Source organism: Bufo bufo, chromosome 8 (assembly GCF_905171765.1).
Source record: "Bufo bufo chromosome 8, aBufBuf1.1, whole genome shotgun sequence".
In the NCBI taxonomy this organism is placed as follows: domain Eukaryota; kingdom Metazoa; phylum Chordata; class Amphibia; order Anura; family Bufonidae; genus Bufo; species Bufo bufo.
In genome coordinates this window covers 15,267,256-15,288,938 of record NC_053396.1, presented here as the reverse complement: position 1 = coordinate 15,288,938, position 21,683 = coordinate 15,267,256, and the positions used below count along the sequence as shown (strand labels likewise).

At 44.0% G+C, this 21,683-nt stretch overlaps 1 protein-coding gene across 4 annotated transcripts in view; it reads left to right on the top strand.

Moving 5' to 3' along the window:
* The window catches only part of LOC121009389 (beta-1,4-galactosyltransferase galt-1-like), a 95,393-nt gene extending 74,388 nt beyond the window's left edge, over positions 1 to 21,005 (top strand). For 2 of the 4 annotated variants that reach the window (XM_040442479.1, XM_040442478.1), the window contains exons 2-3: positions 11,519 to 11,632; positions 18,786 to 21,005. In XM_040442479.1, coding sequence (XP_040298413.1) covers positions 11,621 to 11,632; positions 18,786 to 20,225 — 1,452 coding nt within the window. In that variant the 5' untranslated portion in view covers positions 11,519 to 11,620 and the 3' untranslated portion in view covers positions 20,226 to 21,005. Of the gene's footprint in view, positions 1 to 9,393; positions 9,443 to 11,518; positions 11,633 to 18,785 lie in introns of those variants that run through there. The other 2 variants (XM_040442480.1, XM_040442481.1) reach the window with 2 other exon arrangements.
* The last annotated feature ends 678 nt before the right edge of the window (positions 21,006 to 21,683 follow it).

Here is a 21,683-nt window from a genome sequence, read left to right as displayed (position 1 = left end):
CACACCTTAAATCAATTAGGAGGGGCTCTTTCTGACACTTTGCTCAGACTGACTGGCGGTATCAGAAGTTTTCCTAATCCCTGAATTTATGGGGCAGATAGGAGTAATGATGGTTTTTCTGGTTTGTGTACCTTAACTGTCTTCAGCTATTGAGTAATGATGTTTGAAATAACATCAGCTCCTCTAAAATAAACCCTATTTAAGAAATTTCCACTTAAACACATTTTATATCCCCTAGAATATACCCTCTCAGTGAGATATAGACATATAAAGATACATTAATAATATTTGGTTATAATACATCAATATTGCATAGTATATATGAATCATTAATAAGTTCAAACGCTAAATAAATGCACACAGGAATATATCTATATATGAATATATGAATAGATATCTGTTCCACACCAGATGTGTTTTATGGACGTCTCTTATCAGATCATGGTTTAGCCATGAAACACCCATTGTTCCTCAGACAGACAAGTTTAGAGAGACCTGTGTAGATAAATCCATGTCTCTAAACAATAATAAAAGTATAGTCTTCTCTATATATTCACTTTTAACACATTGAACTTGCTATGAACCCATCTTGGTTTTTTTCAGGTTCATGCTGATCACATGTTGTTAAAGGCAATGATCATCCATATTGAATATGGTATCATCAGATACATTGTACACTTATGAAAATGCACAACAATGTGCTGTGACCGATAGCAACCCAGAGAGTGAATCTACCATGTCAAGGTCCTGTGAAACAAAGGTGGTCACTAGTAGCGACCAGACAGTTATATCTGACGAGATGAGAATTAAGTCGGGTGACGTCAGCCTAGGGTCTGAAGCCCATATCCAGACAGTTGTAGGTGACCTGACACGACAGTACAGCTGCAAACAGGAGGATGATCTCTCTCTCTCTCTCCTCACGCTCCCTAGAAACGTTAGAGACGGGACTAGCTGTCTTCACAGAGCAACTGAAGAAGGCTTCAGAAAGGGCAAAGAAGGAGAGCCAGAAAGAGAATGGTGATACTCCTACTTCTGCTGCAGCAGAGCCGAGCAAGGAGCAGCTGGAACCGGAGGCCAAAAAGCGGGGCACTTCCCACAAGCTTGTGCAAAAAGCTGAAAAGAAACTGCTGAAAAACATGGAGTTGGTGGTTCAGCGCCTGGAGAAACAGGGTGTGACATACAAAAAGGTGGAGAAAACCAAGAACAAACTTCAGCGAGGATTGGATGATCTGATGGTGGACCTGGACCACCAGAAGCAAGTTATGTCTAATCCAGCGAAGAAACAGGAGAAATGTGACTGGCTCCTAGCTGAAGAGAAATACATCTCGGCTCGATATGGTGAAAAATGTGACCAAACAGAGACTGATGCTTGGGAAAAGGAGACCAGGGCCCTCTCCTTGGCTAAAGCCCTGGAAAAAGCGCTTGAGGAGCATGCTGAATTGGAGAGGCTGAACAAGCAACTCAGAGCAGAGACTGAAAATCTCATGCGCTTAAAAGATGAGTTGGAGAAATCTAAGTGTGCTCTCAAACAGCAGGTGGAAGGTGAGAAACCTGAAGAGGAGAGTTCTCTGGAAGATGTCAAGAAGCCAGAGCCTGTTAAAAATGGGACTGGAGAGGGTGGCACTGTGGTGCTGGCTGTGGCAGAGAAGATGGAAGATGCTTCTGCTAAACCAGATGATGGGGCTGATGTGGATGCCGAAGACCACAGACCCGTGGTAGCGTGTAGCCTAGGCCTGGAAGACGTCCCCTCTGCATACAAGGCCTTCCAAATAGCCAGCAGCCTGCTGGGGAAGAAGTACGAGGAGGTGAACGATCAGTTTTCGGATCCAGGTTATTACAATGGGCTATATCTCCTGACTTCTCCACAAAATGAGAACAGGGTCCTGGGTGAGCCTCTGGAGAAAATGACAGAAGACGAGGAGTCTGCTGAAGACCCTGGTGCCTCCTGCCTCAATGAGAAAGAGGGGGAGGGGTTAACAGGGCAAGTGTATGGTGCCATGTCCGAGAAGGATGAGAAGGCGGTCAAAGAGACTGGAGACTTCAAGAAGACAAAGAGTGAAAAAGTTAAGGCCGATATGTTGGTTGACATGAAGTCCCCAGGTTCTACAGAGACCAAAGTTAAGCCAAAGGGAGCCGCGGCCGAAGTGGAAAAAGCCGCTAAAGAAGCAGAGGTCTCTAAAACTGCCATAGTAGCTGGAGTAACTACTGTTGGAAAGAAGGAAGAAGTGACCCAGATGCACGTAAAAGCGAGTAGGGGCAAGCATGCTCTGCTGAAGGAGCCCTGCAAAGCAAAGGAGAAAGTGTTGGGATATGACCATGACTGGGAACAGTTCAGGCAAGAGCTGCAGCAGTCCAAGAAAGGACGTGAGGCGCATGTACAGGAGCCAGAGAATCTAAAAAGAGAGAGAGATCAAAATATACGACAGCGCATCAATATCACTCGGGAAAGAATAGGAAAAGAGTATCTGGTCATGAGATGGGCACATGAGGCCTTTAGGCAGTTTCGGTTAGGCAAGATGTTGGTTTTGGTGATAAACCAAGCTCTGCTGGCATGGGTCTGGCAGAACAAAGGGAAGGTACGTGTCACCGAGGTTCCTGGCCTCGGTGAAATAAGAACCGGTAATTTTCTGTGTCAGCGGCAGCTAGTGCTCGCTGACACTGGGTTACTTAGTGTGGCTGTAAAGCCAATCTGGGCCGGTTCTTATTGGGAGCAGCCAAAGAGCAGGGTGGGTGGCTGTTCCCCACGTCCAGGCCAGGTCGATACCCTCTCACCAGCCTCCCGTGGTTATGCAGGTGTTCACCCTCACAGGCTTGAACAAAGGGGGGGATATGTGAGACAGTGACAGGTCTCACTCAGGTTAGAGGCAAGGAAGGAGTGGATAGTGTGGTCCACACCCCTGTTCCACCACAGGTGAGAGAAGCTGGAGGTAATCAGCCTGGCATAAGGCACCTCCCAGAGTGTCAGAAAGGGGGTAGTGTGTTACCTGTGGACAGAGGCCTGGAGGCTCTGTCTGTGTGGTCTCAGCTGGGCAAGGCTGAGGGACCACAAGGCTGGGAGATAGCCTGGAGTTGGGGGACGCAGCGACGCCTGGGAGGGTCGCAGGGCCATAGTCAGGCAGACTACTGAGCCCCAATCCCCCACAAAAAATACTGAACTGGAGACAGTGGGCGTACTGTGCTCTGTACAGCCAGGAGGCTGTGGGACATTGGCTGACAAAGCCGCATGTGTTCACAGGGTGTGAACTGTGACTTTAGGTGAGTCAGGATATTATATGTTTAGTTAGAGCCCAGCCGGGCAGGTGTTTATTTTGTACCATTTATGTTTGGATTGCTGAGGAGCCAAATAAAGTGATGTTTGGACCAGAAACTTGGTGTCTGGCGACGATATTTGTGTGAATCACCCCCGGAGAAGAGCTAAACCCCTACAATTGGTGGAGGATGCGGGCAGGTGTCCCTGCTGATAAGTAAAACCCCTACAATATATATATATATATATATATATATATATCTATCAAATTATAAAATATTAATTTATATATATATATACTAATATAAATATATATATCCTTTATAGTGTTCAGAGCTTCTTGCTTTCTTATAGAGCTTCCATAGACATTTCGTTAGATTATCCAGTTCTGGCCACCGGCAGCCACCACTAGGGGGAGCTTACTGCATACAGCACTATATAATGAACTGAATCGTAAAACCGTATGCAGGACGCTCACTGCTGATGTAGACCTCCATAAAGCCCAGCAGGCCTGGCTCTCAGTCTTGGGACTTGGTGGTAATAAAGGACCATGGTAAGTCACCACCAGAAGTGTCTGGAAGCATCTTTCTCCTCTCTCCCCCACCGACAACACATACACGCTCAGCCCAACCCCAGGGCCCGTTCCTGTTGCTCTGCTAGGTGCAACCTGTCGTCTCGCTCACCCCCACTGCACCCAGTCATACCCACGATACCCGTAGGTCATTCCATCAGAATCTGCTATCTGGGAAATTTAAAGGGGAAGTCCGCCTCAAATTATGTTCTGACATGGAACGGGTACAGCCTCACCAGTCTGCACATATGTGGGGAGGCTGAATCTGTTCCATGCTGTTTTTCGTGACATGTTTGATTCAGAGCACTGTTTTAGGTGGAACCCCCCTTTAAAAATCAAACCTATACTGTGTAGGTAATTGAGACTAGTAGCAACCTGTGGGCAGAAGCATTAACCCCTCTAGCTACGACCGGAAGGCAACTTAAATACAGAAAGATGGTGATCTTAAAAGCGCATCTTATTTATTTTATTTTTTTTCCTATTTATTTTTTATTTATTTTTTCTCTCCCTCTTTTCCTTTCCTTTTTGTTTTATTCCCCTCACTCTCCTGGGCCCGAGGTACGGGGAAGGATTTTTCCCCAATTATTATTATTATTATTTTTTCCTTTTTGGGAGGGTGTGCCCACATCACGTTTTATGCCTCCATTCGACATATACATTACAAAAAGAAGGCTACGAAAACGCAGCACACCACAGTTTTGTATCCTGCGCAGTTTCATAAAATAAAAAAAGTATCCTTTTTTTTATTTTTTACAAAGGAACGGGTGCCACTGTATGGCATCGGACTGAGGCATCCGTTTCACGTATACGTTTTTTATATACATTAAAAGGATGGCAAAAAACAAAAAGTAATAGATACACAAATACTATTTATTTACATAAATAAAATAAATAAATAAATAAAAAGCTCCTCTCCCCATTCAGAATACATCGACGGCTGACCATGTGTGCAGGCATGATTGTATATGATCGCACACTACATCCAGCACTCTGCCCTGCCTCCATGCTGGATGAGACATTGGTGTACATTTTGGCCAAAGCGTAATAAGCCACTCACCACGTCAAGGTCGCCTCTATTGAGTGGTCCCTAACACTAGTTCCTACCTGTTTATGGGCCATGGGTGCTTGGCTTGCATGCTGACCTGCATTCCCTGGACTTTGTGTGGCTGTCATGGCCCATAAACAGGTAGGAACTAGTGTTAGGGACCACTCCATAGAGGCGACCTTGACGCGGTGAGTGGCTTATTACGCTTTGGCCAAAATGTACACCAATGTCTCATCCAGCATGGAGGCAGGGCAGAGTGCTGGATGTAGTGTGCGATCACATTTGCATTTTCCGTTTGTATATGTATTTCGCCATAGTGATATGCACCTACATACGGGTTGTGTTGACTCAACCCCCCACATGATTGTATATGAACCAACTGGGCGATGGTCCCTTGCGTTCCCCTCCACACGGATGGTTCCAGTGGTCGGATCCCCACTTTGGTAACCACTTTGCATCCCGTGAGGAGAAGCCCTTTAATCTATTAATGCCAAATTATATTTATTAACGTTATGACCACAAGATGTGTGTCTGTTTTCCTGCTGACACCCGGATTTCTGGTTGCACCCGGCGCTCGCAGTTTTGCAAGAAGGTAAATTTATAACGACGGTTATTTGCACATTTCTGCACGGTGAAGTTACACATTTTTATCATTCCAGTCTTCAGTCTTTAAACCTTTTGCGTGCCCCCTTTTACTCGAGATATATTCCAGCATGCTGCTATGGGCTGACATGGTTTGACGTGGCCTATTATACCCAATGGGTATTTAATATCCAAAGACGATGGGTCTATGGGCCGACAGATGAAGCCTGCGGAGAGCTCTGAGCGCCTTCTTCTCTTATCAGATGGTATCTTTCCGGTCCTCTAGTTCTGCTTTTCAGAAATGAAATACACATTTTTCAAAGTGTGAGCATGTAGAGCGCTCAACGCTCGGCTTAAAGGGGTGGAAAGTGGGACCTCCTCCCGTGCCCTGGAGGACATGGCTTGTCCATGCTTTACATGGTAGGCCATTCTTCTGAATGGCTGGCATGCAATACCTCATTTCTCCTGCAGTGGGTGTATGGACAGCTGGAGCTTTCTTCAGTCTGGTGGGATCTCTCCTTTCTCCATACGCCCACTGCAGGAGAAATGAGGTATTGCATGCCAGCCATTCAGATGTGCCCATGTTGCGGTCCACAATGCACGGGCAGCGGCTGTGTGCCCGTTGTTTGCGGATGCAGACCCATTCACTTGAACGGGTGAGCGATCCGCAAGATTCTGCCCGCAACGCAAAAAAACATGTTCTATATTTTTTTTTGCGGTGCGGAGGCACTGAACGAATTCCCACGGAAGTGCTCCGTGCCGCCGCGCCGCACTTCTCTGTATCTTGCGGATTGCAGACCCACTCAAATGGCCTGTGCCCGCTGTTTGCGGGCCACAATACGGGCACGGGCTGCATGCGTTCGTATGCATGAGCCCTTAGGCACATGACCGTATTTTTTTGCAGATCATACACGGACCCATTCATTTCTATGGGTACTCAATTTTTTTTTTTAAAGGGACAGCACGCGGGATGACATCGCTGCAAATTATAGAATCCGTCCTATTCTTGTCCGTTTTGCCGAAAAGAATAGGCCTTTTTACAGCAGGCCCTGCGAAAAAATTGCAGGATGAACGCGGACCGCATCAATATTTAGCAGGCCCAAAAAACGGATACGGTCGTGTTCAGGAGGCCTTACAGGGGTTGTCCAGGATCCCTTTGGTAGCGAGTTAGCCACCCTAGCAAGCGGCACGTCACCCCGCAATAAAAAATGCAGTTTGGAGACACTTTATCGTTGAGGCTGGTCATTGGCTGAACTGGCGCATGTGATTCCGTCCACAGCCCAGGATCGGAAGATCGCCAACTGCAGCCAGAGCGCTTAACTGGATGGTTCTTGTGTAGGGATCTAACTAAAATCTTGAGTTGATCCTGGACAAGCCCTTTAAGCCTTTCTAATGGGATGGGGTCCTATTCATAAGCTCATCAGGGGGTCCGGCTAATTATCTCAGAGAAAGCCATTCATTTCCCAAATGTAAACCCCCCATTGTGCTCCCCCCCCCCCAGTCTTCGGAGCGTGGAGGAGGGGTGGCCTCAATCACTGAGACCTCAAAATGTCAGGGTTTTCTTTAATCAGTGCTATTTTTTGAAATCTAGAGAGCCCCTTTAACATCAGGAGCATCTATCCAATCAGAGAGCGAGATTATTATCACATCCGCGGCCCAGATGTCCGATATTTGGCGGTATAACAATGGGCCCGATGTGAAGCCTCCTCTGTGATCTAATAGAAGGAAATGGGGAGGAAACAGGGGTGGAAATTCGGTTCGGCAGAAAGCCATCACTCTATGAAGAAAGTAAATGTAAAGCAGAGTCACAGCTCAGCGTGTAATGTGGGAGGGGGGGGGGGGCAGCCGGGGGCTTCACCCCTTTAATATGTTAATGGTAAACGGTATTGGGTTCAGAAAAGGAAAGTCCTTAACCCTTCCTGCTGCTCTTCCCATGCTACAAAGGTATTGTCATAATAATACAATGTAACGTGTGCAAGTACATATAGGAAAGTAATATTCTCAGTGCTGTCTTGGGGAATTGCTATTTATGCAGTTTTGCAAAAACGTAGAGGTTCAGAGAATCTTATTTGTAATTTTGCAGAGTTTTCTGGGATTACACATTGATGGCTGCCCATACACCGGTTCGGCTGAGGGGTACGGTTGTCAGTCGAGAGAAAGGATTAAGCTGCTGCTGGAGAACATGTGCACTGAATTAAAGGGGTCTTTTATACTGATGAGTACCTGGTCGGTGTGGGTCTGACACCCGGGACCCCCGCCGATCAGCTGTTTGAGAAGGCACCGGCGTTCGCAGTAGCGTGCGCGGCCTTCTCTCTGCTCACTAAGCAAAGCGCCGTACATTGTATACATTGACTTAGGTAAGTCCAAGAGAGGCAGTTCTGTTAGTGTTAGGGACCCACCTTGACGTAGGTAGATGGGCCCGACACACGTTTGATCAAAAATGAGCGCAAAGAGCTTCTATTTTTTCATTTATAGTAGGTATAATACTAGAATGATCCCCCATTTCTCAGTTCTATTGTTTGCATGTGAAATTTTATTAGTTCTCTGTATGCTTGCTTTATGGATATGCACCTTGAATGTGCTAGTCTAAATTTTCTTGTAGTACATTGTGCAGTCGGTATGCTTGGTATCACAGCTCAACCTCATTCAACATGCTCCAATGATGGCTAACCTCCGGCACTCCAGCTGTGGTGAAACTACAACTCCCAGGATGCACACTTTCATAGAAATGAATGGAGCATGCTGGGAGCCGTAGTTTCTCCTCAGCTGGAGTTCCGGAGGTTAGCCAACACTGGTCTAGGCTAAGCTAAGCTACTGCAAGCGTCGGAGCCTTCTCAAACAGCTGATCGGCAAGGGTCCCAGTTGTCGGACCCCCACCGATCAGAGGATAAGTTATCAGTATGAAAATCTCGGAAAACCCCTTACACACCCGATCTTTGTGTCCCCTGCTGGGGAGCTCCCCATACACAATAGGCTAGCACCTGATCCTGCTGAAAACGTTGGATCCTGCTGGCAATCCTCTATATTTATATGGGTGTGGGATCTGTGTGGCCACCAGATTTTTCACCCACCGGCAAACCCAATTCTCCCTTCTCGGCTTCAGCTCACGGTGGAGGCTTGGGTGGGTAGCCTTAGCATGAAGAAGGCAAGAGCAAGACATGCTCTCCAAAAACAAAGGGAGGCCATTTTCCCCTGAGCTTTGCAGGGTCTCCTGAGCGTTGGAGATGGTTTGTGGGGTCCTATCTCCATTTGGAGATGGTTTGTGGTAGACCACATCCTTGTGCAACTTTTTTTTAGTAGCACATGGATGGAGAAGGCACATACTCAATGGATCATACCATAATTGTCTGAGAGAGAATTGTCTGCAACCCTGAGAGAAGCTCTGTAAGAAAAGTGGTCAACCTAAAGTCCAGCGGCTAATATTAGTCACAGAGGCTGTAATGCAGACAGTATTCTGCCCACACTCATCCATTTTCCAGCCTTACGTGGCTGATAACTGAGAGCAATCGACTGTATTCAACTGGACAGAAAATTTTAGATCACTTTGGTATAATAGCGCCTCCTAGTGGTAGAGCACGTGTTTACACACGCCTGGGGCTTTTGGGTTTAGTATAGCACATGCTAGTCACCCAAGGTTAATGACACAAAAAAGTGATAAAATACTCGCGATGCAATTACCGCCATCTTTGCTGACTTCCTTCCTGTTCACACACACAGGGGCGCTGGAAAGTCAAATTGCAACTGAATTTTTTTCTGCACTTCTTGAAGTGTGAACGTTGTGTGTCTGCAGGGCCTGTTTCCTGAGTTTTGTGGCTAAAATTGGAGGATGCAATGAACACCGCAGAGGCATCGTAATTGGAGTTGTGAAGTAAACATCTGACTTCTGTCGCATTAGAGTGCACATGTCCTGCAAACCCAGAACGGGGCAGATCCAGAGTCTACCCAAGGCCATAGCTTTAAGTAGAACTGTCTCTGCAGCCTCGGATTCTCAGTGTAGGTTAGTGTCCTCCATCACTAGACGGTCTCTCCATAACGTAAACCTAGCATGCTCTAACATAGGCTTATGATCTATTGACATAAGCATAAATCTCTCTCTCTCTCTCCATAACGTAAACCTAGCATGCTCTAACATAGGCTTATGATTGATTGACATAAGCATAAATCTCTCTCTCCATAATGTAGACCTAGCATGCTCTAACATAGGCTTATGATTGATTGACATAAGCATAAATCTCTCTCTCCATAATGTAGACCTAGTTAACATAGGCTTATGATTGATTGACATAAGCATAATTCTCTCTCCATAATGTAGATCTAGTATGCTCTAATATAGGCTTTTGATTGATTGACATAAGCATAATTCTCTCTCCATAATGTAGACCTAGTATGCTCTAACATAGGCTTTTGATTGATTGACAGAAACATAAATCTCTCTCTCCATAACGTAAACCTAGCATGCTCTAACATAGGCTTATGATTGATTGACATAAGCATAAATCTCTCTCTCCATAATGTAGACCTAGTATGCTCTAACATAGGCTTATGATTGATTGACATAAGCATAATTCTCTCTCCATAATGTAGACCTAGGATGCTCTAACATAGGCTTATGATTGATTGACATAAGCATTATTCTGTCTCCATAATGTAGACCTAGTATGCTCTAATATAGGCTTTTTATTGATTGACAGAAACGTAAATCTCTCTCTCCATAACGTAGACCTAGTATGCTCTAATGTAGGCTTTTGATTGATTGACATAAGCATTATTCTGTCTCCATAATGTAGACCTAGCATGCTCTAACATAGGCTTATGATCGATTGACATTAGTGTATCTTGTTTGTAATGTGCATATAATCAATCTATTTGTGGTTTGTGGTGAACACATTGCACAGCAGGATCACACGTGCCGTGTCTGGTAGAGCCGCTATGCTCTAACGTGAGCTTATCCTTCTCTGACCTAAGTAAATACTGTTTTTGGACTTTAGCAGCAAATTAATCCCAGTTTAGGCAAATGCAGGATATTACCCAGAAATATTATTGGATATACATGCCGTATCTGTTGGAAATATTATGCTCTGACATAAGCTTATATTTTACTGACCTGAGTGATAGAATAGATTTTACAAAAACAATAATTTCTTTACCCATTTTTGAACAAATTGCAATTTTTTATAATAATAATCATAATAATAATAATCTTTAGTTATATAGCGCCAACATATTCCGCATTGCTTTACATGTAATGAATATATTGCAATATAATATCAGTAGGTATCATATCTGCTAGAGCTGGTATGCTTTGGCAGTCCATCTGTCAGCAGTTTTGTCCCTATGACACTGACTGACCTGTTACATGTGCGCTTGGCAGCTGAAGACGTCTGTGTCGGCCCCATGTTCATATGTGCCCACATTGCTGAGAAAAATTGTGTTTTATTATATGCAAATGAGCCTCTAGGAGCAACGGGGGCGTTACCATTACACCTAGAGGCTCTCTCTGTAACTGACGCGCCTCCTCCACTTTGACAGGACCCGGCGTGATCACGTTTACACTGCCCTTTCCTGTCAATCATAGTGCAGAGGACACAGCAGTTGCAGAGAGAGCAGAGCCTCTAGGTGTAATGGTAACGCCCCCGTTGCTCCTAGAGGCTCATTTGCATATATCAAAACATTATTTTTCTAAGCAATGCGGACACATATGAACATGGTACCAACACAGATGCCTTCAGCTGCACATGTAACAGGTCAGCCAGTGTCCTAGGTACAAATTATTGGTATTCTTGCTCTAACATAAGCTTATTTTTCACTGTCCTAAATGATACATAAGTTTTGCATTGTACAGGGCAATACATTCATCCCATACTTGGTCAACGTAGTGGATAAATAGCATATTGCCCAGTGATTACATTATGTGTATCACATGCGGTAGGGATGGTATGCTCTAACATAAGCTTATTTTTCACTCGCATAGAATTTTTTGGACAATTAGTAATAGTCTACTCTGACTTCATACTGCAATAGTAATATCCTATCAGTGTTGATTTGCACTAAATCCATTTATTTCCGTGTTCAGGAAGTGACTGCAAACCATTCCTGAAAAACAATACAGTCCATTCAATTGGAGGAAGCGGGCTCCAACTGTGGACAAAGCAAATCTTCTGTGATAGTGGGTGACATGCCTTTTCAGGTAATCTGGTCCAAGCCATTGCCTTTCTGATCTCCTGTAGGTTTGCTGGTGCAGCCTGGATGTTGTACATGTTGTTATGCGTGCCATTGTCATTCTTCATTCATTTACACGACTTGCAATACAATATAGTTCGAGCTTAAAGGGGTTTTACAGGATTTACATATCCTTGAGATTTGTGTTCCAAGTCTGATCGGTGGGGGTTCGACTCCCAGCACCGTCAATGATCAAGATGTTGGGAGGTGTCTCAACGCTCAGACTAAAGGCTCATGCACACAAACGTATGTATTTTTGCAGTCCGCAAAACACGGATCCGCAATAAAAACGGATGACATCCGTGTGCATTCCGTATTTTGCGGAACGGAACATCCGGCCCCTAATAGAACAGTCCTATCCTTGTTCATAATGCGGACAATAACAGGACAAGTTCTATTTTTTTTGAACGGACATATGGAAACGGAATGCACACGGCGTAACTTCCGTTTCCGCAAACCGGAAAGAAAATGCGTTCTGCAAAAAAAATAAACTGATTACATCCATGTGGCGTCCATGTTGCATCTGTTTTTTTTTTTTGCGGATCTAATGTAACATTGCCTGTTCGCAAAAAAAACACACAAGAATAGGACATGTTCTATTTTTTTTTGCAGAACGGACAAACGGACGCGGAATGCGCACGGAGACATTTCAGTTTTTTTTTTTTTTGCAGCCCCATTGAAATGTATGGTTCCGCAAAAAAAACAAAAAACGGAACGGACTTGGACAAAAAATACGTTCGTGTGCATGAGCCCTACATAGCGCCATACATTAGGTAGTGGTTGTGCTTGGTATTGCGGCTCAATCCCATTCACTTGAATGGAACTGAGCTGCACAAAGGACATAGATCTAACGTCACAAGTCGAGGAAGAGGCCCCCTTCCAACAGCTGATTGGTGGAGGAGTCAGGAGTCGGACACCCCCACCTATCAAAAGATATCCTGTGGATAGGTCATCAATATTTAAATTCTGGAAAACCCCTTTCATCTATATCTAGCGCTAAATTCTCCCGTTTTGTGTACACAGCTCCTATGCAGACCTATGTATTTCCATGGTGTCCGCCTACAAACAGTCTGACGTTACCCCAAAGTCATACGTTACCCTCTTCCATCCGCCCACCCTTTTTTCTGTAGGTGAGCGAGAATAGAGGCTATGGGAGTAGAATATGGTTGCAGAATCTGACTACCCACAGGGTTTATTTGTAGTCTGTTGCCACGGAGACACAGGAGTCTGCACGGGAAGATGTATACACAACTGTGTTATTATTTGAAACTATTTACAAAAGTAGTTGCATTTTTTTTAATTTTGAGAAAAATTCTTGCAAAAGTGCACATTCCCTTTTCATGATGGGGTTTATGGCCTCTTCTGGGCACCGTACATAAATATGGCATCTTTGTTATATGCCCTCCTGAAAGTGTTTGCTATTTTCTGGTACTTTTTTTTAGTTATATTATCTCGTTTCTGTAGAAAAAGTCTGTTGCTGCCAGGAAACTGTCATCAATCTGCTGCTGATACAGCGGACTTTTACTTTATGTCCTTTATTTATTTTAACTCGGCTTTTTTTGTGATTTTTAACTGTATCTTTCAGCACAGCTTATTAAAGAGACAGTTAATAGGCACGAGTCAGATCTATCAGCGGCAGTTTGCTGACGGTTTCCATCATGCAAACAAATGAAAACGAAAGCAAAATATTACAAGAATGCAGGATTTTTACATTTGATGATTATATTGACGTGTGCTATCCGTGTTCTCCGTTCTAATTAATTTTAATGTGTTTATTTACACATCAGTCATTTTCCGCTGACTGGGGGTCAATGGAAAAACCACTATACGCACTGGTCATTTAAAGGGGTTTTCCAAGTGTTTTTTTTACCGATGGCCTATCCTCCTCATAGGTGATCGGTGGAGGTCCAACACCTGGGACCTCCACCGATCAGGTGCTTGAGTAGCGCCATGGCCTTCTCTCTGCTTACCGCACCGTACATTGAATAGTGGTTGTGCTTGGTATTGCAGCTCAGCCCCAATCACTTGAATGCAACCGAGCTGTGACTGATGGACGTGACATCACACGGAGAAAACCGCGGCGCAAGTGCTAATGTTTTCTAAAAACAGCTGATCGGTAGGGATCCCCGGATCAGATCATCGGTATAAAACTCATGGAAAACCCCCGTTAAGGGCTCATGCACACGACCGCGCCGTGTTTTGTGATCTGCAAATTGCAATTTTTTAGAATGCAACGGGCCGTCCGTAATAGAAATGCCTATTCTTGTCCGCAAAACGGACAAGAATAGGACTCGTTCTATCTTTTTTTGCTGGGCCACGAAAAGGGAGCAACGGATGTAGACAGGACACGGAGTTCTGTCCGCATCTTTTGCGGCCCCGTTGAAGTGAACGGGTCCGCAACCGAGCCACAAAAAATGTAGTTCGGAGGCGAACCCGAACGATGTTTATGTGCATGAGCCCTTAAAGGGGTTTTGCCATCACAGACAATGGGGGGCATATCCTAGCGATATGCCCCCATTGTCTCTGATGGGAATACCCCTTTAAGGACATCTTCCATTAACTATATTGTCACGGACGTCATCACAGAAACGGATGTGTGAAAGGAGGGAGAGAAACACAACACGGACATTTTCCTATATTTTATACTTTGTGTTATTTTATAGATCCAGACGTTCTGAAACGGTTCAGCTAGATTTGCTTTCTTTGCCCGGTGAGGTGGATGGCTCATGTTCTATATCACTACTATTTATTTTAGCGTTGGGAGCACTGAGCCCAATCATAACAAGAAGAGAGCTGAACTCCATAAATTGAGAGTTTCGAGCTTAAAATAATAACGTAAGAAGAAAAAAAAAAAAACGTCTGACGGGCTTTGACTCTTTAAGTTTTATCAAAGCATTTACGCCCTCGGGATACATTCCTTCAGACACAAGACCGCTCTCTTCTATTGTGTCATGTGGAAACAGTTGTCTGAAAACCATTACTGAAATACCAGGACCTACCCGTGGGGCCAGGTTGCTCCCACGTTTCAAGAACTTTACTGCCAAAAAATGTTGCTGCAGGAAGCAAAAACGGAGTTAGAATTTTAGCTAGTTTATACAATGGTATCACTTTTGAGGAGCGGTATGAGCTGGTTGCCTGTGATTGTTGATCACCACTGAGCGTAGATTCATTCTAGCTCATTTTTCTCTGAAGACTTGTCAGCCGTATCTTCCAATGAAACAGGAAATCTGGTTAACAATAGCGGGTGGGCCCTTGGCTTAATGAAAGTCCCCCCGCAACGGAAACAAAACAAAATTCACCCTGCACATTTCTTTATGGCCAAAGGCCGTGTAGTAAATGAATCCCATTTGGTTTCGCAAGTTATTAAGGATTTCCTACAAGCTAAGAGGCAGGATGGTCTGTGACAGACATGTCCTTAGGGTCGTTGGCATAGCCCATCGTCCACGTGAGGTTCTCCTAGACTTTAAACGAATAATGGTTTCAATGTAGTGATGTAGCATTGTGCCACCAATGAAACTTAGAGTGCTTTTATAGCTTAAAGGGATATTCTCATCTGGGACATTTATGCCTTACTGATAGGATATGCTATAAGTGTCTGGTAGGTGCAGGTCCCACCTCTGAAGAACAGGTCTCCAAAATGAATGGCGTGCTTGTTCAGAAGTCCCATAGCAGTGGTGGAGGACACTGCACATGCACGGGCCACCCCTCCATCCACTGATCTGGGACTTCTAAAAATTGCTAAGGCTAAATTTGGAAGTCCTTGAGGGTTTGACCGCACATGTGCGGCTTCCTCTCCATTCACTGCTGTAAACCTTCTGAAAATTGACGGGCATGCACTTAACTGATACTTTTTTGGCATATCCTATTGATAAGCCAGATGGGACAACCCCTTTTGAAAAAGAAGTGATTCCAATCCCCTGTCTCGATATAAATGAATACCATGTGGAAATGAATGGATCAGTTGAAAAAGGCTAGCACGGACCGAAACGCGTCGTGTATCTTCTTTATGAATTCATCCCCATTCAGTTTGCATGTTGTCTGCTGCAGATCTATTGTTTATATGGGGAGATGGGCCGCTGACCAGTGAGTCATTTTATGACTTTATTTTGATTTTTATTAAAAGATCTGGTCACTCGAGAAACGAGCCTCAGTAATACCTGATAAACCCATTGGGTTTATGCAGTGGCGTACATAGAGAAGTAAGGGCCCCGCAGCAAGGATCAAACCAGGCCCCCCACGTTGGACAGAAGGGTTTCTGCCTAAACCCTTTTCAATGACCCCTGGGCCATTTATTCCAATGCCTCATTTGCTAAAAGTTGTTGGGTAGAGTCCTGACCAAGTTTTCACCCCCAGTAGAAGAGGAGATAATCCCGACTAAGACTGGGCCCCCTCTTGCCCTGGGCCCCATAGCAGCCGCTATGGTAGTTACGCCCCTGTGTTTATGGATAAAAAACTCCTAATTTACATAAGACCCCTTGGCAGAGCAATGGCGTAATTCCAAGAGGATTATTATTTACATTTAGCCAACTGACTATAGAACGCCATTTATTTTGAGAACAGAGCCCCGAAAGTGGTGGAGGGCACACTGCGCATGCGCAGCCGCCCTCCGTTCATTTTCTATGGGGCTGCCGAAAATAGCCAATCGCTGGCTCGGCTATTTCTGTCGGGCCCATAGAAGTGAAGCGGATCGGTGGTCGGTGATATGCCCCCATTGTTTGAGATGAGACAACCCCTTTAAGGCTCTGTTATCAGAACCTAGGGGTTCTTCACTTTATAAACGCTGTTTGATATACCCTATTAGATAATTGTGGGCGTTCCAGTGTTTAGGATCCTAATCTCTAGGACAGAGTATAAAGCAGTTATAAAGAGCGTCTCTCTCTCTCTGTCTCTCTGGAGGACCTGTCCTGTCCTGCTTTACATAAGCAGCCTATTGAGTTGAATAAGCATTGTGTAGTGCTTAATTTCCCCTGCGGGGGCGCTGCAGTGAAACTGAACACTTAGATTTACAGATGGTTGTTGAAGGTCCCAGTAGGAGGACACTTCTAGTCACTTTCAGGAGAACTGAACATTGAGGTGGATTGTCCTGTTGCTCCAGATCTGACCAATTATGGAGGGATCTACTGACAAAAGCTATGAACAATAAAGACTAATTTTAAACATGATTTTTAGCCCAAAATAGGTCAAATGCAATGATACAAATGGTGGCCGTAGCCTATAATATCCATAGGATTTGCCATGAATCTCCTTAGAGGCTTCATTCTCTGTGTCAGATCCTTGGTCCATCTAGTGGCTCCAGTTGTTTGGGTGGGCAGTTGTCTGCCTACAGTTTTATAGTGTCTAGAGGCTTCTCTATATGGAGCACATGTAATAAAAATGTTCTGTTATAGTCTGAGCTTGCTGTTAGCTGAAAATCAGACCATAACCTTGACACAGGGTTGAACGGAACGAAGTTCCTCAGACTTTTGGGAAGTTTAGCAGCAATGTGTAATGAAGCAGGGTCACAATGACAACATCACATGTCATCGCATAAAGTCATGATTGCAAAACCCCTTTTTTGTTAAAAAATAAAATAAATAGGCAGTGGACTTGACTTGATCATCAACTTGTACGTCCATCCTCATTCAGCCCACTGTTAGGCAACTAGATTGATGTTTAATGAATGCAATGCAATTAAAATGATCTGTCTCCTAAATGCTAATAAAGGGGTTTTCTCATGTACTATCCACAGGGTGTCATCAATATCTGAGGACTTGACTCCTGGCAGCCACCTGTCGAACAGCTATTTGAAAGCTGTACCAAGCACAGCGCCATACAATGTATAGTGGATGTGTTTGGTATTGCAGCTCAGTTCCATCCACTTGCATGGGACTGATCTGCAGAATGGCCTTGTGACCGAGGCACGTGATATCAACAGCTGATCGGCGGGGTCGTCGTGAGTTGGACTCTTGCAATTAGATATTGATGAGCTGTACTGAGGATAGATCATTAGTAATTAGGTGCTGGACAAACCCTTTGAGGCATGTTGAGCTGTCAAGGAGGGTCCCTTAATGAAATGCTTTATGTTGTGTTCTTACATAATAGTGTCCAACCACAGAAATAGCATCTGATCATGGAGGCTCCCTCTATCTTGCATGCCAAAATATTCTATTTCTTTAAAGGGGTTGCGTAATATTGACAACCCCTTTGTAAAATGAAGTGGTGTAGTAATCAGCTGTATCTTCAGGTGCCAAACGATGGATTCTGAGCAGTGATGAGTGAATTTCTTAAAATTCAATTCAGCTCCAAATTGCCGAAATTGGTGATCCAATTGTACTCGGGTCCAAATAAATTTAACCCGAAAAGCAAGTGCCCTGATTGCCTGGAAATCCATCTCTCTCTCTCTCGCGCGCTTTCTCTCCTCTCTCTGTCTTTTGTGTATACTTAAATTCTTCTCCTCCCTTTCCTATTGTTTTTTAAACAAATCACACAAAAATTCAAATTCTGTTGAATCTGAACTTTTTGGATTTTTTTAATCAAATTCCTGCATTTTAGAACTGATTCACTCTAGTTCAGATTGGGGCATTTCCTCTGTGACGCTCATATGAACATGGGTTGTCGTCCTGAGACCAACCCTTTAAGGTGGTACTACAATTTAAGTAGACAAAAGAGTCACCCATAACCCTGTTTCCCATAGGTGCAAGTGACAGTGGTTGTGTGGTCTAAAACACCCATTTTCAAATAATATATTTAAAAATGAAGAATAGATATCCAGAATGGAGTCCCCTGTTCAGCACCTTCATTTATTATCCAGAATGGAGAGTACAAAGAGAAACTCTTGTTTTGGAGGACCCAACTCATCTGTGCATGATATGGAGAACCCATTGATGTCAATAGGGATGGTGTAATGCCTCATTTCCCCAGTGGTGGCACTGCAGGGAATTTGAACACTTGGTGCTAGGGTCCTTTACCAATCATTGGTGATCCCAGGACTGGTACATTCTGTAAATGACTTATCTGAGGATCCTTCTACCAAAAAGGGATCTGTAGGGCAGAGAACGGTTCTAATATTGATACTAGGGGTTTAATGATAGATCATAACATATGAATTTTGAAACTTACCCATTTTTTTATTTTTTTTATAGACTGTAACTCTTCAATGGCAGAAATTAAGAACAGAAGATAAAACATTGGATCTTGATCGCCTATCCGGAATGAAGCTATGTGCATCGTTCAAGAAACTCTGTAAAGTCTTTTCTGTCATTTTTGCTACTTTCTCCCTGGTCTACTTGATATACATTATCGTGTTTGTAAAAGTTGGTTTGCCTAATGGTTCCTTCACCTTCACCCTCCTCAAATCAACAACGTCAAAATATCCAGTATGTAAGCCCAACTTAATGAAAGATACCATTGTCAAAGTCAAAAACAGTAAAACCTTCCTTGTATCGGCCTACTTGGACTTTCGTTCTAGCAGGATTGTCCGGATTTTGGGCATAACCTATCGAAATGAACCCGATTCTTTGCTGTGTGACTTTTGTCAAATTTACACAAATATCTGCATTTTGGCAGAGCATCAAGTCCACACTGACCATTTTGATTTTCCTTATGGTACAACAGATCTTCTATGCAACGTTCAGGGCAACGTAGCCCCTGAATACGTATCTCTGTACCCAAAGGACAACCCTGAACCTGTATTCCTTAAAATACAAAACATTGATGAACAGTTTAATGTATTAGAGCCTGATTTCCAGTATAACTTTATTATTTGCATCTCAGCCATGTTTGGTGCCTACAGCAATGAACTTCAGTTTATTCAGTCAATGGAGATGTACCGCATGTTGGGTGCCCAAAAAGTGATTATTTACCACACTGAATCTAGTCTACATATGCAGAAAATTCTGTCTTATTACATAGACTTGAACTTTGTAGAACTTATTCCTTGGCCTATTACCTCTTTCATAAATGTCTCCAAGGGTTGGCACTACCCAGATCATCCCGGAGATCTCCATTACTTTGGTCAGACCGCAGCTTTGAACGACTGCATTTATCGCAACATGTACAGGAGTAAGTATATAGCTCTTAATGACATCGATGAGCTGATCATCCCAATAGTCCACAAAGACTGGCCAGAAATGTTGGACTATCTTCTCAGTATCGACCCTACCTTCAACGTGTTTATCTTCGAAAACCATCTCTTTCCGACCACTTCTCAAGATAAGACTAACCAGAAGACACCAGAAGACTGGATCTCTGTCCCAGGAGTTAACATCCTCCACCATATATACCGGGAACCCAACCGGCCTGACGAGATCAATCCTACGAAGATGATCGTAAATCCCAGGAGCATTGTGCAAGTATCGGTCCATGTTCCACTTGAGTATACAGGTAGTGAGTACAAAGTTCCCAGTGACATTGCCAAACTTTGCCATTACCGAGAACCCAAGCAAAAAGAGCTCGACCAGAGTTTCCTGATTGAAGACAACATTTTAGCAAAATATGAAGCCAGTTTGATAGAAAAAGTTAACAGGGTATTGAATGAGGTTGACTACATAAAAAAGGAGCCTTCAGTCAGGCCAGATCCTTAGGTGCAATCACTTAGCAGCTGACAGTTTGTCAGGGAAGTGGCTGAATGGACTTTAGTTACGACCATCTTTCTAATCCAGAAATGAGTTTTCTCAACTTTTCATGGAAGCATATTACTTCCAGGGGGTAACCATTAGCTCAAGAGATAGAAAGAATAAGAAATCTGAGGTATGATGGACATCACATTCAGAATGAGAAAACGGGTTGTCTAGGGATAGACGTTGGGGACATCTCTTTGGTACATGCCACCAATAATTGATTGGCTAGACCCCCTCTGCTCGCTAGAATGAAGTGTCAGTGTCGCTGTGTAGGCGTAGTGCCAATTTGCCTCCTGTTGGCTCCGCTCAACTTTCTTCACAAGCCACATGGTTGGCCAGTGACTATAACGGGCCGACCATACTGTACCCTTAGAAAGCCAGGACAATGGAGGAATTGCGGCTTTTCTTCTCCTTTGCACTGAAACGATAGGACTGTATTCTACGCTGTCTGCACAGCAAGGATGAACTGTGGATATTGATTATTTAATAATTACTGTTTCACAAGGGAATAAAACAATCTTAATGCATTTCCTAAGTGCTGCCTAAGCCAAGACAGACAATATTCACGAGATAACTTCCAGCCATATTGTAAGAGAATTTATTGATCCTGAACCGGGGACTTTATGTTCACATCTCTTCTTTTTTTTTTTTTAAGTGATATGAAACAAACCAAAAATTATTTTGTACCAAAGAGTCCAGAAGTGTGACAGGAGGGAAAGAGTTAATAAAAGAAGGATCATTTTATTCCCGTCGCAGCCTCTGCCGTAATAGATCATTTCAAGGGAACTTCTCCGGGGAATTTTCAGCTGTATCTACATTTACGTGAATGTCTGAGGAAGCAAAAAAGTTGAATGACGTTTTTCTGCCTGGGTCCCCACGACAACACTGCCTGTCTGTGTGCTCTGTGATCTATCGTACAGACATCGAGGCTTCGAAACAACCAACCAGATCTAGGTTTCTAGAGAATTTCATTCTGCATCGTCACGGGTTGTTATGAGGCCCAGTGTTTCTCTGCCAGAGAACAGAGACAGGAAGTGTTGTCATTGGCACACAGGCAGAGAAGGTCTTCTCACATTGCAACCTCAGCCTTGACACAGGAGTAGAATCTTTAATATATATCTTTAAGGGGGTTGTCTGATCTCACACAATGGGGGCATAATATCGCTAGGACATGACCCCATTGTCTGAGATGAGACAACCCCTTTAAGGGCTCATGCACACGGCAAATTGCGGATCCGCAAAACACGGATCCCCGACGAGTGCATGCGGTCTTTTTTTTTTAAACTCCTGTAAAAATTTCCTATCCTATTAATAGGACATGTTCTATTTTTTTTTTGCGGGGCCGCGGAACGGACACATGGATGCGGACAGCACATGGTTTGCTGTCTGCATCTCTTGTGGCTCCATTGAGATGAACGGTTC